Here is an 18,454-nt window from a genome sequence, read left to right on the forward strand (position 1 = left end):
TAAGTCCTATGAATCTCTTTTCAGTTGCTCCGATAAACTCTCCAGCTGTTTTCTATTTGTCTAGGTTTTTCAAGGAAGAATCCTATTTTCATATGTTGAGATAAGTAAAGATGTCAAGATCGAACCAAAACCAAATGTTCAATTCCCTTTTTGTTTTTATCCCTGTAGAATTATTGAGGCGAATGGGACAACGAAACAAAACATGAATCCAGCTCCAAATCCCATAAGCTCTACCGTTCAATATGCTTTTGTCCACATTCTACCGACTTTTTGTTTTTATCAAATATTCAAATTAATTCAAAATTAAATAACCTTCATTAGGTCCCATGATGAGCACAATAATGTGTGAAATCTTAGGAATATAAGTGTATATTTTGCTCCACTTTAAATAGTACTACTTTTATTTATTTATTTCAGTTTCCAAGTCTACAAGAGATAGTGCTTAAAGTGAATCAAGAATCAGTCCAAAGCTGGGACCCACTCATTGGTACCACATCCTCTCTCGTACAAAATCCTGAAGATTATTCTCTCTCCTTGCCACCTCACAAGATCTTGAAGATACTATGCAGAGATTCTTTTCTGATTTAATCAAGATTGCAAGATATTGATTAATATTGCAAGGAAGGAACATAATTTGTTAATTTTTGAAACAGATTCTCCCTTTCCTCACACAATATTTCAGAGAATGAGGATTTTTACCAAGATTTAATTAAATTTTATTTTCTTTCTTTTCTTAAAGAAGACTTGTAGAAGGAAGGAGGCAAGACAAAAGCCCTATAAAAGCCCCTTCCTCCCCCCTCCTATTATTATTATTCTCCTTAGTTTATTTTCTAGTTTATGCTTAGTTTTCTTCTCTCTCTCCCTCTCTCACTCTCTTTAGTTTTAGTTCTTCTTTATTTTTGCTTTAATCACTTTTGTAATAGTTTTTTATATCAATTAATCAGAGTACTCTTTTATTCTTATTTAGCCTTTTATGTTTATGATTTATGCAATTGAGTTGTAATTTTTAAAGTTATAGTTCTAAGCTTAGATCTAGGTGACAAGATCAATTTTTTTTTTTTTTCAAGATTTGTTTTCTCTAGTACTAGAAATTCCAGATTTGGTTTATTCTAGATCTGGTTTTTAGTACTGGTAGTATCTCAAATCACCCAAACTTTCAAGTTCAAGCATTGATTCAAGTAAATAGGCTCCCTCAGTAGTCTTCTCTGCCCCCTCTCTTTCTCTCTTCTGACTACCCTTTCTTTCTTAATTTATGATTTTAATTTTAGTCGTTACATTATTGCTATCCCTTTCCCCCAAGGTTCATGGCTAGTGTATGTGTTGGCTTTGCCCCTCCTAGCCATAGAACCATCAATTTATTGCTTTTATTTTAATTGTCTCCCTTTCCCTAAAGCCAAGTAGAGTAACCCTTGTAAGACTCTCTGGTCAAGTAGGGAAGCTCATATTATGATGCATCCCTCAGGCTAAGTAGAGAAACCTACTTGTGAGTCTCTCTCTAGCTTTATGCATGCTAATTACAATGGATTGGTTATCAATTACAGTGGATTGGTTAGGGAACTGTGTAGGCCTAACCTTTGTGCATGCTAATTGTTTTCAGGTCAAACGGAGAGAGCATTGGTCAGAGCTAGGTTTGGTGGTGAATCCAAATCTGCCCTGGTCGGTGATAGGTGATTTCAATGCTACCCTTCTTTCCAACAAGAAAAGGGGATCAGGGAGATTTAATGCAAACTCAGCTGTAGAGTTCCAATCTATGGTGGATACTTGTCTTTTGATACAAGTACCCTCGCAAGGTAAGAAGTTTACCTGGACTAACAACTGCCGGCGAGGTAATGTAGCTGCGGTCCTCGACCGAAGTTTCTGCAACAGTAAATGGTTGGATATGTTTAAAAGTACTCTCCAAAGGGTCCTTCTAAGGTCATCCTCTGACCATGCTCCCATTCTAGTTGTGTCAGATGCGATCACCAGACCAGGTAACATCCCTTTTAGATTTAATAATTTTTGGATGGAGCATGATCATTTTGATAATGTAATTCAAGATGTGTGGAAATAGGAAAGACCTGAAAATCCTATTTTTACTCTTTTTCAGAAACTTAAGCAAGTTAAGTTGTATATCAAGCCTTGGGCGAGAAAAAATTTTCCCAATATTGATAACGAAGTAAAGAAAGTTTCTGATTACCTAAATTCTATACATCAAGAAATGGAGGCTGCAGGGATGTCAGATGACCTTTTTGTTCGCGAGGCTGATGCCAAAACAGCTCTATTGAAAGCCACCCAGTTGCAGGACAATCTATGGGCTCAAAAAGCAAAGCACAGGTGGATGAAAGATGGGGACAAAAATTCAAAGTTCTTTCACCTATCAGTGAAAATGTGACGGGCTCGTAATCAAATCCGCACTTTGCAAGAATGCTGATGGGGAGTGGTTGAATGACCAGCAACAATTGTCTTCATATATTGTCAATTATTACAAGGAATTTCACAGCTTATCTGACACTTCTCCTCACCCTGAGTTGCTGGATTGCATTCCATGCATAATTTCGGACGATGATGCTCTTTATTTGGAGACTGAACCATCTTCAGAGGAAATAAAAAAAGTTGTTTGGGAATTAGACCCAGATAGCTCCCCTGGACCTGACGGCTTCTCAGGGAAATTTTTTAGGCGGGTATGGCGTATTGTTGAGGGTGATTTTTGCAGTGCTGTATTGCATTTCTTCAGATGGGGAATCCTTCCAAAGGGTGTGAATAATTGTTTTCTCACTCTTATCCCTAAGGTGGTGGGGGCTACTTCTCTCGACAAGTATAGGGCAATTTGCATGGGAAATTATTTTTGCAGGGCGTTATCAAAAATTGTGGCAAGTAGAGTTGCAATTCTCCTGCCAAAGCTGATTTCAGAGGAACAAGGGGCATTCCAAAAGGGGAAGATAATATCAGAAAACATTAGCCTTGCTTCAGAATTGACTAATCTGATGCATTCCACGGTTAGGGGAGGCGGGATGGGGCTCAAGGTCGATGTACAGAAAGCCTACGATTCCCTATCCTGGGAATTTCTATTTGTTGTTCTTGGGAAGTTCAGTTTTCCTCGGAAATGAATTACTTGGATCCAAGAAATTCTTTCATCCTCAAGGATTTCGGTTTTAATAAATGGAGGTCCAGAGGGGTTTTTTGGTGTGGGTCGTGGTCTTTGTCAAGGTGATCTATTATCTCCCATTTTGTTTATTTTAGCTGAGGAAGTGCTCTGTAGAGGATTAAATAAATTGGCCTCGGAAGGATTAATAAAGTGGCTGCTGGGTCCAAGAGGTGCCTGCACCCCAACTCACCTATTATTCGCGGACAATATTTTCATTTTCATGAATGCATCAGCTAAGTATGTTAAAAATCTGCATTTATTTTTATCAAAGTATCAGGAGTGTTTTGGCCAACATTTTAATTCGACAAGAGCAAAGCCTTCTTTGGGAAGGTCGCCCCCCACAGGAAACAATTCATCAGTAATTTTTTGGGAATTTAGGCCTCAAAATTCCCTACAAGGTATTTGGGTGTGGAAATCTTCAAGGGAAGAGTGAAGAAAAATCACCTTTTACCTTTGATGGATAAGATTAAATGTAGATTGGCTGCCTGGAAAGGGAAGCTCCTCTCGATGGCTGGTCGTGTGGAGTTGGTTCAATCAGTAATTTCTAGTATCCCTATCCATAATTTTGCGGTTTATTGGTGGCCCCAGTCCATTATTAAAACTGTAGAGCAGTGGATGAGAAACTTTATCTGGTCGGGTCAAATGGAGGTGGAAAAAAAATTTGTGATAAAATGAGAGGACACTTGTAAGCCCAAGGACGAGGGCGGCTTGGGTATCAGAAAACTGAGAGAGGTGAATAAAGCTTGTTTATGCAAGCTCGCCTGGCAGATTAAACATGAAGACAATATTATGAGCAAATTTTTTAGAGCAAGATTTGTTCAGAAAGACGGCTCTCTTAGGAATGGATACAAATCCTCCTCCATTTTGCCGGGGCTGAAGAGGGTGTGGAAATTCGTGTCGGACATGGAAAGATGGACGGTGGGAAATGGGGAAAAATCATGTTCTGGACAGATAAATAGTTAGAAAGCTCTTCCCTGTCAGAGTCTTCTAATTTGGAGCAGGAAATGTTCATAGGGAGGAATATGCGCCTGGTAGATTTTAATCGAAATGGTGAGTGGTGTTTTCCAAATGCTTCTTCGAAATTTCTTGCCGATACCTTTGAGAAGGCTAAAAGAATTTCTTTATCACATATGGAGGATATGTGTCATTGGAAGCTATCAAATTCAGGGGCATCTTCCTTGAGATCAGCGTGGGAGGAGATAAGGGGGAAAAATCAGAAATTCCCTTGGTTTTCTATTATATGGAAATCCAAGATTCAACCTCGTCAAGCTGTGTTTGGTTGGAGGCTTGCTCACAATCGGTTACCCACGGATGAGGAGGTGCGCAGAAGGGGTGTGATGATGCCTTCTAGGTGCATTTTGTGTGATCACACAAAAGAATCTATCCCTCATCTATTTATTCATTGTGAGTACACCCAATCCCTGTGGAATTCTTTCTGTGATTTATTCGGTATCAGGTGGCAGCCCCTTGATAGGATGGGTACATTTTAGCATGGTGGAAACGGAAAGGAAAGAACTTAACCTTTTCAACTGTGTGGCTCTATGGTTTTATTCTTATCTCATATGCTGTCTGGATATCATGATGGTGCAACTCTTCATTATAAGCATATTTTTGCTAGGGTGAAAGGAGAAATTTGTATGATTTCCAGTGTACATCTTGGGAAACCCCTTTTCATCCCAGACCTGTTATGTGCTAGAAGAATAGGAATTCCTCGGGTAACAAGAACTCGTAGAGAGATCATTGAAGTTTGCTGGTGTCTCCCATTTCCAGGATGGATCAAGCTAAACATTGATGGATGTTCCTTGGGCAATCCAGGGAAGGTCGGAGTAGGCGGGATTTTTAGAAACGAGAAGGGGGAGAGCCTCTTGAACTACAGAGAATATGTCGGTATCAAAACAAATTTTGAAGTGGAATTCTTGGCAGTGATCGCTGGTCTTGAACAAGCAAAGATACATGGTTTTCAGAGTCTTTAGATTGAATGCGACTCTACGGCAGTGGTGATCTTTCTTTCTAAAGGTTTAGTTCCATGGTTTGCTCTACAACGATGGAGGAGTCTTTTACCTTTCATGAATTCAATAAATTGGAAGGTGACGCATTGTCACCAGGAGGCAAACGTGATTGCCGATTATTTGGCTAAATCATCAGCGAGATTTGAAGTGTCGTATCCAGTGGAAGCTTGGCCTCGGTTGGTTTCAATGGAATTGGATTTGGATGCTGCCCAGCGTCCAAGATATCACTTTATGAACTTTTTGGTTTTGCAGGTGCGGGTGGAGTATTTCGGAATGAAAATTCAGAAATATTACAGTCTTTCAGAACTTTTCTTGGTGTCCACACAAATTTTGAAGCCGAGATGATAGCTGTTATTACTGGGCTGGAATTTGCAAGAGATATGGGTATTACTCATTTGTGGATTGAATGTGACTCAGTAGCTGTAGTTTTACTTATATCTAAGGGAAGAATCCCTTGGGTTTGTCTTCAGAGGTGGATGAGTTTAACCTCCTATTTGAACTCTCTTACCTGGAAAATCACTCACTGTATGCGGGAAGCAAATCCTGTGGCTGATTTCTTGGCAAAAACAGCAGCAAAATTCGAAGTTTCTTCTCCTATCCAATCCTGGCCTGCGCTGATTGCTATAGAGTTGGAAGTGGATGGTCAATCTCGGCCTAGATACCGCTTCTTCTAATGTATTCTGTTTTTTATTTTCAATTTTTGTGATTTGGTTTCTGTTGTGAGTTCTTTCTCTGCTGATGGCAATGTCGAAGGTGGAGTAGAATTTTCCAAAAAAATTCCAAATGTGTTATTGCTTTTGTATATTCTTTTTCCCATTCTTTTAATGCAATGAATTTTTAGTGAAAAAAAAAAGGGGGCCTTCTCCTGCTGATGGCAATGCCGAAGGTGGGGCTGGTCCATTTTTTTCCTTAGTCTATTTCTTGTATGATGGTGGTGCTAGTTTCTTTTTCTTTTGCTACTTCTCTGTACATTCTTTCTTTCTTCTTAATACAATGAATCTTTAGCGAAAAAAAAAAATCCCCTTTCTTTTACTTTATTTTTATTTCAGCATTTTTTTATTATTTTTTTTAATTGCATTGGTTGTTTATTTTTAGTTGTTTATTTATTTAATTTTAATTGCGTGGCTTGTGTCTTTAAATTCTTAGATGATGAATGGTTAGGACGTTATTTTAGATACATATGTTTAAGATGGTGTTAGAATTAGATCACAACTATTAATAGGTTCACTTTCACATTATTCAAAGTTAAAAAATAAAGTGGCTGCTCTCCCTGAGTTCGACCCATAGCTACACTGATCCGTACGCTTGCGGTTACATTTAAAATCTCAAACATCCCATCACGAGTGTTAAAACCTAATCTGAATAAAAAAAAAATTGATTGTATCAAAACAGAAATAACTCAAGTTGAATCGAAATCTTATTGGACTGATTTTCGATTTGAGATATTATGACCTCGAAATCAAATCCAATCTTATTGGAAATCGAATCAACTCATAATCAAATTGAAACCAATATGAAACTTGGATAGAAACCAAAACTAAACTGGTAAGAAACCAAAACCAACCTAAAACTCATAAAAAAATCAGGTTTTTGCATAATTTTGTATAAATTTACATGATAAATCAAACACAAACTGTATCAAAATCGAAACCAATCCAATTTTAAATCGATACAAGAAACTAAAATCAAACCAAAACTAGAATCAAATTGAAACTGATATTTCCTTATTGATTTGATTTCGCTTTGATTTTATCATTTCCACATCAAAACCCATTTAACCAAGATCAAATCGAACCGATTGACACATTAAGTCCCATGAATCCCTTTTCAGTAATAGTATTTTGAGACCACCAAAGTGGTAAAATTCAAGGTTATTGCAATGGGTCTACAACTCAAAGGGTTTGTCTAATTTTCAAAGACAAAGAAAATGATTAATAGAAATTAGATAATGTTCACCCAAAGGCGACATTATCAAAGATAAATGCAAGCATACGATAAGTAGACATTAACCTAGATGTTGTTATTCACCCATAGGTGGCAGTAATTTTTGAAAGTTAAAGAGCTCCCGCAGTCATTTTAGTTTTTGAGTAGACCAGTGCAATCCAAACCCAATGTGTTAGGAATATAGTTACGGTTGACACTCAGGTTATGTTTAATAGTTAGCATTATAGTATTATTTTTAATTTCATTGACATTACATGCTTATGATATATATATATATATATGCCTTCATTGTATATTGGATTAATTATTCTTCTTTGTGTTGAACCATTGAACTATATGTTGTTGGCCGTTGTCTATTGGTCTAGGCATCAGCAAGGTGTGGAAGACTGTGGAGGCAAACGAACGTTGGATTATTGGGAGAGGCGATCTAGTAAACTTCTGGAAAGACAAATGGTGGGGCCCTAGGTCTATTCTTGAGGAGATTCAGACTCCTGACCTCCCTCTCCTCCCCTGCAACGCTAAGGTTAGCGATTTCATCAGGAATGGAGAATGGTCACTACCAGAGGTCCACTCTAACTCTCTCAGACAATTTTTCCTTGCAATTAAAGAGGTGAAGATTCCCAGTGTCCAATTTGAGGACTTATGTATACGGCAGCTATCTCCTCTTGGTTCTTTTACTACCTCGTCGCGTGGGAGGATATTAGAAGAGCTTCACCGGCAGTGCATTGGAACTCTTTGGTTTGGCATAAAAACCTCCCTCCAAGAATTGCTACCTTTGGATGGCGACTAGCTCATGAGAGACTCCTAACGAACGAGCTTATAAGAAAAAAAGAATTTTCCTAGCGTCTAGATGTAGCCTCTATGAGCAGAACGAAGAAAGTATGGAGCATATTTTCCTTCATTGTTCTTTCTTCAGAGATATTTGGGAGAAGTTCACCTCTTGTTTCGCAATTCGATGGTCTGAACATGAGTCAATTGATAGCTTATTTCAGTGGTGGAAGAGAAAATCAAGATCGATCAATTTAAAAAACTCTTGGATGATAGGGTTTACATCATTGCTACTCAAATCTAGAGGGAAAGAAATATCAGACGGTATGAAGGAAAAAAGAAGAATGGGATCTACTCATTTCAATACATCTGCCAGGATCTTGCTCTATATGAAGGGACTTCTAAGGGTGAAGTGAAATCGATTGCTGATATTATGTGTTGCAGAAAACTGGGGCTAAAGATTGATAACCCAAAGATTGTGCCACCGCTGGAAGTTCATTGGTGTATGCCACCGGATCAGTGGATCAAAATTAATGTTGATGGCAGTTCATTGGGAAACCCGGGTCGCACAGGAGTAGGGGGCATTGTCCGTGATAGTAATGGTCAGGTTTGTAAGGCTTTCAGTAGTTTTTTGGGTGTTAAAAAATATATGAAGCTGAATTTAGCACTGTCACGGAAACAATATTGGTTGTTATGAATATGAACGCAAAGGGCTTGTGGATCGAGTCTAACTCCGCAGCTGTAAAGGCTGCCACTCAGAAGATGCATATCCCTTGGTTTGTTTTACAAAAATGGCGGTTTGGTCTCCCATTCCTTCAGTCCATTACATGGAAGATCCCCCACTGCTTCCGTGAGGCAAACACTGTGGCAGATTTTTTGGCAAAGAAGGCAGCAAAATCGGGAGCCTCTGACTACTCCACCACTTTTCCCAGTCATGTATTAGATGATTTAGTAAATGACGCCTTGGGTAGGCATAGTTTTCACTTCTGCTAGGCTCTCGCTTGTACACTTTGCTGATGGCCATGCCGAAGGTGGGGTTTGCAAGTGGCTGTAGTGGTTGCGAGCCTGCTTGAATTTCTTTTCTTATTTGGATGTATTTTTCCTCTTATTTCCTTCAATAAAATCATCCTTTAGCAAAAAAAAAAAAAAACCATTGAACTATATGTCTTTCTAAAAGTAGCTTGAGGATATGGAGGTCAACATATGCCTCAATGACCTAGTTTTCAGTACTAGGAAATTTAAACCAATTTAATATTATGCTTTTAAAGCAAAGAATTTTGCCCTAAAAGGTATTGGACAATTGATCAATGGCAATAGGATAGATAAGTGTGACATAGCTATGACCGTAGGTTATAGGTTTATTTTATGTGTTATTTCTGCAATCTAATTAGATGAATTCATATTGATTTGGTTGGATTAGTAGCAATTTTGATCAATCCAATACCATGTTCTCAAACACTATCATTGTTTTCAAAAACCTGTTTATGAACATTAATTGATAAAAATGTTTGGTTTTTTTTAGTTTTGGAACTATGTGAACATGTGTTGGTGTATTTCACATATAAATGAATTTGTATTTCAATAAATAGATTAATTTATGACTGGTCGAACCAAGTGAGAGGATAAAATTATGAACCTTAAGTTGTTTTACGTGACTCGACCAGTGGAAGGATAAATTCAGTATACTAGGTTGCTAGTGGAAGGATAAATTTAGTGTAATAGGTTGCTTTAATGCAAAATGACTATTTTATTTTGGAACCCACTTTTTAATGTTTTAGAACTATCTTTTAAATTTTTTCTTTGGTTTATCATTACCTTGATATTGAAAAATTATTTATAACTAAAGTATGCAGGAAACATGTTCATGTCATTTTGTGCTTGCATGCCATGCTTAAAACACCTTAAAACGAAAAAACACACTAGAATTAAACTATGTATGAGCTTTTGTGCATGCTATGATGCACAGTACATTTCTAGGAAGCTATGAAAAAGTTGAGTGGAATCTACCAAAGTGACAAATCCTATTCCTTCATAGTTTTTTCAAGCTCAACAAAGTTGGTGACATTTGCCAAAATGTGATATCACCCAAGTTAAAGAAAATACATGTATGGAAATGATAATAACCTAGATGCTTCTAAGTCCAAAAGTAATAAAAATATTTGTATTTTTGCAATAAATTTAGATTTACAAGAGAACCAATGCATTCTGAGCCCAAAAGATAGGAATGTAGTTATAGTTGTGACTCTTTTTCATTGGCTGAGCAAAGCTTTCTTTAGTTGGATTTTTATTTTAATTTCTGGCTAATTCAATTTCTCAGATTATTTGGTATGATTTTTGCATCAAATTGAAGAGAAATCTGGAAATACAATTTCAACTTCTTGAAAGGAAAAAAATTTATTAACTTACCGGGGAAATTCAACCAAATAGAGCCCTAGCAAGTTGCAACACCTAACTTCTACAACTTACAACTTTCTCAAGTCAATAGATTGGTTTCAATAAGGATTCAATTCAAATCCAATTAGGTTATAGCAAATTTGTTAATCAAATTGGGTTGAACTGCGACTTGATTCGATTTCTTCGTGGGGTTGTCCACATGGGGCAAGTATTGATCCATTAGGATTAAGAATCTTAGCTAGTCAAATCTCTATAAATAAGAGGTTTGACCACAACCAGGCAAGTTTTTGACCACTCAAAAAGCTTTATCTCTCTTTCTATTATCTTTTGTCTCTCCCAATTGAGAGCGTGTGTCTCTTTAAGGATTCCATTGCTATCCTTAGATTGGAGGGTGGAACTTTGCATAGCGAGATTGCCGCAAACTTTCAATCGTCACAATTCGTGCAGGGACAATGCGTATGATAACCAAATTCATTCGGCTACTAAGAAAGCTACAATGAGATAACTCTAGATCATGGTTTTAAGTATCTCCGATACCGATATGATACCCTCCGATACGTATCTTAAATTTAGCCGACCGATACGATACACACCGATACGATACATGAAATTTTTAAAATCCTTTCGTATCAATATATATCCTATAATACATACCGATATGCATCAATATACCACCAATACACATCGATACGATACAATATGCCTCGATATGACTATGAAAATTATAAAATTGAGGTAAAATGTACGTTTCGGTATTTATTGGTACGTATTGATGAGTATCGGCATGTATCGATTGGTACGTATCGGTACATATTGGCACATATCGGTGAGTATCGGTATATATCGGTACGTATCGGTGAGTATCGATACGTATCGGTATGTACCAATACAGTGCGCTATGGTCATATAATGGCCAAGATGGGTAATTTTTCAGAAAAAACACGATTTTTTGAAGGGTTTTTGTTCCAAAGTTGCTGTCAGCCATATTTCTCTCTAACTAAAGTGGAAATCAAGGTCAGAAACAAGAATTTTACATTTATGGGACAACTACAAATTTTGAATTCTTAGTACGATACCCTCAATTTAGTGTTTATGCATAATACATGTTATCAATAGCTTTTTTTAACAAATTCTTTATGCAAAAGTGTTTAAAAAAAATGTTTCCTATCCATTTATGTGTGTATCTTTAGCCTATCTTAGTGTATCTCCGATACCATACAATACTCTCCGATACGTATCTTAATTTTGGCCGATCGATACGGCGATCGATACAGATACTTTAATCCTTACACGTTTATTTTCCGTTTTACATGATTCAATAAGATTCTTATTTAATCTGAGGAAGGGTGATTGCACTAATAATTGTATCAATCTCACTAATCACCAGGCATTTTCTAAACTTATTAAGAGTTTGGCTAGCCATTGCTGTGCTTCTCCAGTGCAATGGTCCTCATATATGCAATTATCTAAACCGCTACAGAAAGATAAAACCATGCAAGTGCTAGAGAACAGAGCTTCGAGAACTCAGTGAACGGGTAGCAATCTAAAAGTGGAGTCTCTTAAGTTGGCTGCAGGGATGCTGATACTTGAGATTACATTAAAATGTCGAGCAGGAAGGGTACAATCAGAAGAAAGTATAAATGAGTTAGACTGTGGCCTATGGGTCATTAAGCCCGCCCCACTAAACTCTAATCCGTAAGCTTCTGAAAAAGAGAAGGGATATCTCACGATGGTGTGGTTTTTTTTTTTTTTTTTTGAGGATTCACTAAAATGCAGTATGACCCTACACCACCATAGAGGCTAATGGGAACACTAGTAAAAGCATCAACATGGATGAGATTTTTACCTTTAATGAGTTGTGAGATAGTCATTTTCACCCCTCACTATGTTTGGACATAGGGGCCACACTACCTTTTAGGCCTTTTTTTGTTTTTTTTTTTTTTTTTTTTTCTTTTTTACCTATGCCAAGGTGAGCCCACCACAATGGTGGCCCAGAGGGGGATTGGGTGCTCGGGGAGAGGGGATGGAGAAAGTGGGTGGCATGGCAATAGATGGAGGGTACAAGAGTTGATAACTCTACCTCCCTGGACTTGCACCAAACCCATCGGATGGCAACACCACTGCAAGCTACCCCATTCACGTTTTTTTATTTTTTTATTTAATTTTTTTTATTTTTTTATTTTTAATTTCTTGGGAGGGATTGGGTAGGTGGCGAGGGTGTCTTTTGAAGGAAAAAAGTTTGGCTGCTACCTGGTTGCAACCAAGTAGCTACAACCCTTGTTGGCAGCCAAAAAAGAGTTACAATTCAATTCCCCGATGGTTCATAAATACCTCTTAAGTTTTAGTATTTTCTAAAATACCTTTCAAGATCCTTAAAGAAAAAAAAAAAAAAAAAATGGCTTTAAGTTTCCATTTCTTTGGGTTGCTATAATTGTTGCAATCCAGGTGGCAGCTAAATTTGGTTCTCTTTTGAAAACCCCTAAAATAGGGGTTGAGTCTCGGCATGGCAAAGCAGATGGACAACATTTTTTTCTACGCTCACCTGGACGTATATGTGAAGATCCAACAGCAATGGTCTCTTGTGTTTCATGATGAATAGTAAAGGAACAATACGTGATGATGCTCCCAATCCACAAGAACGTTTAGCTGTGTAGCAGGGCAGATTAAGGTCTTTGATATTTTATTAAGAATTGAATTTCCTTCCCTCTAGCATATATCTAATTTGTGCCCTTTCTTCTTTCTCAGCGAGCGCAACAGTTAATTCATATACTAGAGCTTCAGATACAATGTCGTAAACAAGTTGTGGAAGATATAAAAAGATCTGTTTTATTTAGTGTCTATTGCCCTTCCTAGAAATTCTACAAAACACCATAAGTAGCTGATATCACTTTATTATTCTGGCCACGTCATAATTAATGCCTCTTGCATTTGCATTAATATTTTAGAGATGCTTTGTGTCCTTGTGGATCCAATGACAAAAAATCCCATCCCAAGCGAGATATTAGAGAGTGATTTGCAAACACAGGGTCTCCAATAACAGAAAAACTAAATTGAAGTTCAGAGAGAGAAAATACTATAACAGCAGATACTAACAAATTCTGTAACAAAGGCGATGATCCCAAACACAACCAGGACAACAAGAAAGCAGAAAAGAAAAATAAACAGATCATATCCAAATACAAGTACACAAAAAATATGACTAAAAAAAAAAAAAAAAAAACAATCTAGTGCACGAGACTCCCGTTACTTACAGGGTCTAGGAGAGGAATTAGGCTGGAAGGAATGAGAAGTTGATAGGAGAAGGTAACCCACTGTGTGCATCATCTTCACCAATTTGAATCCTTTAAAGACGATCATTTGTGGCCTCATCGGTCTGCCTCCATGCATGTACAGAGTGTTTCTCCAATGCAATACTCCTCAGATGTAATTAACCAAAAACCCCACTACAGAAGGATAAAAACAAATAAAGAGTTACAAACACAAACTCTATGAAAAGAGTGGCAATCCAATGGTAAAATTGCTTATTAAGTTGGATGCAAGAGTGATGGCATTTGAGATTACATTAATTAAATTGCAAATTAGAAGGTTGCAATTAAAAATAAAGATGAATATGTTAAGATTAACTAATTATGGTTAAAACAATAAATGAAGTAGAAATCAACAAAAAAATTATATGAAAAGAAAACTCACCAGGTGGTTTCCATGTCAAGGCCTCATAGAGCTCTCATCCAAATATTTGATAGAGGCTCCCAAGTGTTTTACTTCATCCCATTCTTTTCCACGACTTACCAGGCTATCTCTCACATCGTACCCCTTTGTAATGATTAGTTCCTTTAAGGTTGTGATATGTCTCAGCCCATTTGGAAGCCTTCCTAAAGTTTCTTCTCCTTCGAGATGTAAAACCCTCAAATTAGGCAATGCTCCTTCCTCCACTGTCCAATTTCGAAGCTCGAAATCAACTCTAATATATAGATAGTTGAGTTTTGGAAACCATCCCTCGGAGCAAGTCATTCTAACAATGTAGGACTCACCCTTGAACAGTCTCAAGCAAAGCTTCTTTAGAAACTGTAGGTTTTGGAGACAGAAGAATGGGTTCACCCCATACTCAATATAATTCTCCAACCACAAGTAAGTGAGATGTGGTGGGATGTCATTGAATTTAGTAACTATTACCTCCACAACCATTTCATTGAGATGGGAGTGACTCGACAATGATGGCAGATGCATGAGAGATGATGATGATGATGTCTTTGCTTGTGTCAAGCTGAAGACCTTCAGGCGCTTCAAATAGATTATGGCCCTGAGCACAGTGTCGTCACCACCACCACTACATAACCTTAGGACTCTAAGATTGGTCAAGTTGTGGAGGCCACTAATTTCCCAATCGCCTATATCATCTAGTTCCAATGTTTGTAAATGTTCAAGAGCATCAACACACACAGACACAGAAGAAGAAGAAGAATAAGAAACAGCAGCAGCTGGAGTTGTGGAAAAGTAAAAGGAATGAGCAAAAAGATGCCTCAAAAGATTTAGTTTCAATGTGTCAATGGGAATCTTGGAACCAGGTGCATCCAGTGTCTGTAAGTTGTGTAGGTTGGCTATCCAAGATGGAATCAATTTTACACGGGTGCCGCGTAAACTCAAGTACCTGAGAAGGATCAGATTCCTAATTTCATTAGGTACTTCCATGGTATTTCCTGCACCTTCTAGATCAAGTACTCTAAGCAAATGGAACTGTTTAAAGTGAAGTTGAGGGGTTTTGGAGAAACAGATCAAGGAGTGGATATGGTTTGGAAATTTGAAAGGATCCAAAAAGGAAAGGAGATCATCCATCAAACTAAAAGTTTTGAGGGGTTGGAAATAAGAAGCAGTAGGTGTAATACCCCCATAGAGCTCACCATCTTTAGGATTGCCTTCCGCCAACTCCAAATGTTTATTGTCGAACCTCCTGAAAATATTTCCATGGCGAACACCAAGTGACACAAAATCTCGAAGAAGACCATGAATGCGACATGTTTCAGGAGCCCCGCCATTCGATCTCCTTTTTGTGACCTCAATCAGGTTCCTTCGGATTAACTCTTCCAGGTAATCTATTGCGGCTGCCTCATCTTCCATCATGTCTTTATTGCTCCATAATCGAATCAATGTGTCACACTTGATCTCAGTGTCCTCTGGGAAAAGTCTAAAACAAAGGAAGGAAATTTTCAAATTACTATCCAAATCTTCATAACATTCAGCTATTAAATCATTGACCCTATATCGTTCATGACGAAGGAACCTTTCAAGTAAATAAGCCCACTGATCAACATCCTTCCCTGATAAGAGGCCTCCTAGAAGAACAATTGAAAGTGGGAGTCCACCACTTAACATAAGGAATTCCGATGCCATGGCTTTCATCTCCACGGAGAAATCAGCTTCTGGTATTTCATCCAGTGAGCGGCACTTGAAGATCGTCTGCAGGAAGAGATTCATACCATCCTTTTGATCCAAACGCTGTAGTTCAAGCACAGCTGATGGATTGATATAATGGGCTAGATATGAATCACGGGTTGTCAACAAAACTCTGCATTTCTGGTCATTATTGAGTGGCTTTGGGAAGACACTTTCTAAGACATCCCAATCTTCTTGCCTCCATACATTGTCCAATACGATCAGATAGCTCTGTTGTTTTTCCAAATGATTGTGGAGCTTCCTTAGCAACTCTTCCTCCTTCTCAGGTACTAACTCTGCATCCGTGAGCGTCGTAACTTGTTGCAGTATAGTCTGCAGAAGATCTTTTACCGCATACCCTTGGGAGACATTTATCCAGGCACGACAAGCAAAATGAGATTTAACATCATTTCTGTTATAAACTTTTCGTGCGAGGGTTGTCTTACCTATTCCCCCCGTACCCACAATGGAAACGACTTGAAGCCGTTCCAGGGATTCTTCCTTTATCAACAACGATGCCAGTTGATCTGCTTTCACTTGAATGCCCACGGGATCATTTCCCTCAACAATGGAAGGTCTAGTTATTCTGGAAGACTGCAACAAAAAAAGGGGATGGCTCAAATTTGAAGATTCAGGTTCGGAAGGAGTAGAAGATGTACCAATATGGATGTAGAGAAATTCGACGAGTACTGTTTTTCACCACCGACCCCAGTTGTTTCTTCTTGGAGACACTGGAAAATTTAGCTTTCTTGGCCTCTTGTATTGTTAAAGATCGAACAAGATCATGAGTTCTACATGCTTGAGGAGCCCCATTTGATTTGTATTCAACAACTTGGATCATGCTTCTTTGGATTAAATCCTCAAGGCAGTCTCTACCCATATCTTCCATTGTGTTATCCTCCTCTTGCTGCTCAAAAAACCCTTCCGCTACCCAAAGCCGAATCAATTTGTCACATTTGATCACTCTATCCTCTGGGAAAAGGCCAAAATAAAGGAAACATGGTTTTGAGAGATATGGCAATTCATTATAGCTCAGAGCAAATACCTTTCGGAAGACTCTTGATTTTGCAAGATCTGATTGGACCTTTTCAAGCACGTCACTCCACACAACTATATCCTTTCTTTTTCCGGATAGTAGGCCTCCTAGAAGCACAATTGCAATTGGAAGTCTCTCACATTTTGCTAGCATTTCTCTTGCCACAGCCTTCGTTTTCTCAGAAGAATACCCTCTGGTATTGTGTCCGAGGAGCATTGGAATACCTTCTTTAAGAATAGCTCCAAACTCTCCTCCTTATTCAAAACCCGTAGGTTTTCTGGATCAGTTAATGGGTTAGCACCATAGGCTACTTCTTTGATACGAGTTGTGAGCAAAACCCTGCATTTCTTTTTGTGTGACTTTGGAAAGGCCATACTTATAATCTCCCAATCTGTTCGCTTCCATAGATCGTCCAAGACAATGAGATAGTTCTTTTCTTCTAAATAGTCATGGACTATATCCCACAACTCGACATCCTTCTTCAGTTGTAACTCCTCCTTTTCTTCTTCCGAGAGCTTCTTAACTTGTTTTAGTATGGCTTTCCAAATATCTTTTACCTCATAATCTGGGGAAACAGAAACCCAAGCAACACAATCGAACTGACTCTTAACATCGCTTCTCTTGTAAATATTTCGAGCAAGGGCAGTCTTACCTGCTCCAGCCTGAGCCCAAATGGAGACAGCAACGACCTTTGCTCCTGATTCTTCCTCTGTCAATGACAACGCTAGTCTGTTTACTTCCTCTTGAAAGCCGACGATATCATCACCTTCGTTAGTTCTGCTTGAGGCCAGATGGTCTTCTTCCCGATGATGATGGATAGAAGTTTCACCAGCCTCTGGACTTTGAATATCTTTTGGACCCCGAACCGTGATCAGTGAGCTTCTGTTTGGAAGTTTCTCCAGCTCGATTTTGATATCATTGATCTCTTTTTTCAATTTGTGGAGAGTTATAATTTGGCAGAAGCATCCCATGATCTGCTGAAAAACATTGCACCCATCATAGTTGGCTCACCCAATCATCGAATTCTTCCTCTTTGTCGATCATGAAATCAAACTTACTCAAAGTGTAACCAATGTCCTTGAGTTTCTCTGCAAGAGATTCCACCTCTTTCTTCACTCCATGGAGAAATGCGGCTTCCTTAAGTACCAGCTTTATTAACGTCTCTGCAATGAGCAGGATGCTCTCAGCCATTTTTTTTTTCGAGATTTCGGTGAGGGACTGAAGTGAGGTCTTTTAATTGTGGCAATATCTAGCTTTTAGAAGGAAGACAATGCTCGATGATTTCTTAACCTTAATCTCTACAATTTATAGGTGTTTCTATGTCAGTATATCGCCCTTGTTTCTCTGTCGAGGTGATACCTAGGGTAGTGTGTGGGTGGAGAAGCATCAACTATCATTACTAAGGTTGATTATTTAATTTATTTATTACGGATTTTTTTTTTTTTGGGACGAAATTTACCTATTGCCCGGGTTGCAGCCAACTAGCTGCAACCCTGTGGTAGCCAAAGAAATGGAATCTAAAGAAGCATTTTGGAAAATACTATAACTTAGGAGGGTATTTGTGAACCCTGATGGGAAGTAAATTATTCCATTTGTTTGGCTGCTAGTAGGAGGTAGCAGCCAATTTTTTTTTCCAATTAATACTGCCTAGTTCTTCCTTCTCACCAAATTGCATTATTTTTTATTAAACTACCTATGCCTTGTTTCCCTTGTTTAATAAATATTAAACTGTTTGCAATACCAACTGAT

General features: G+C 38.2%; 1 protein-coding gene across 1 annotated transcript; it reads right to left on the bottom strand.

The window, feature by feature from the left end:
- Positions 1 to 13,100: 13,100 nt before the first annotated feature.
- Positions 13,101 to 17,896, bottom strand: LOC122071995 (probable disease resistance protein At1g59620). The gene is made up of 5 exons (XM_042636497.1): positions 17,717 to 17,896; positions 16,896 to 17,628; positions 16,465 to 16,812; positions 13,930 to 16,358; positions 13,101 to 13,682 (listed from the first exon to the last, which is right to left on the bottom strand). Exons 1-4 carry the CDS (start codon positions 17,894 to 17,896, stop codon positions 13,945 to 13,947), a joined length of 3,675 nt encoding a protein of 1,224 aa, XP_042492431.1. The 3' UTR covers positions 13,101 to 13,682; positions 13,930 to 13,944.
- Positions 17,897 to 18,454: the final 558 nt, after the last annotated feature.

The sequence above is a fragment of the Macadamia integrifolia genome, chromosome 1, assembly GCF_013358625.1.
Source record: "Macadamia integrifolia cultivar HAES 741 chromosome 1, SCU_Mint_v3, whole genome shotgun sequence".
Classification (NCBI taxonomy): Eukaryota; Viridiplantae; Streptophyta; class Magnoliopsida; order Proteales; family Proteaceae; genus Macadamia; species Macadamia integrifolia.

Bases quoted from the DNA above. Each gene is read 5' to 3' on its own strand.
- LOC122071995 (XM_042636497.1), bottom strand. From the start codon at position 17,896: ATGGCTGAGAGCATCCTGCTCATTGCAGAGACGTTAATAAAGCTGGTA. The intron at 17,629-17,716 runs GTGAGCCAACTA...TTGAAAAAAGAG, and splicing joins AGGAAGAATTCGATGATTGG to ATCAATGATATCAAAATCGA. The intron at 16,359-16,464 runs GTAGAACTCATG...GGTGAAAAACAG, and splicing joins AAATGGGGCTCCTCAAGCAT to TACTCGTCGAATTTCTCTAC.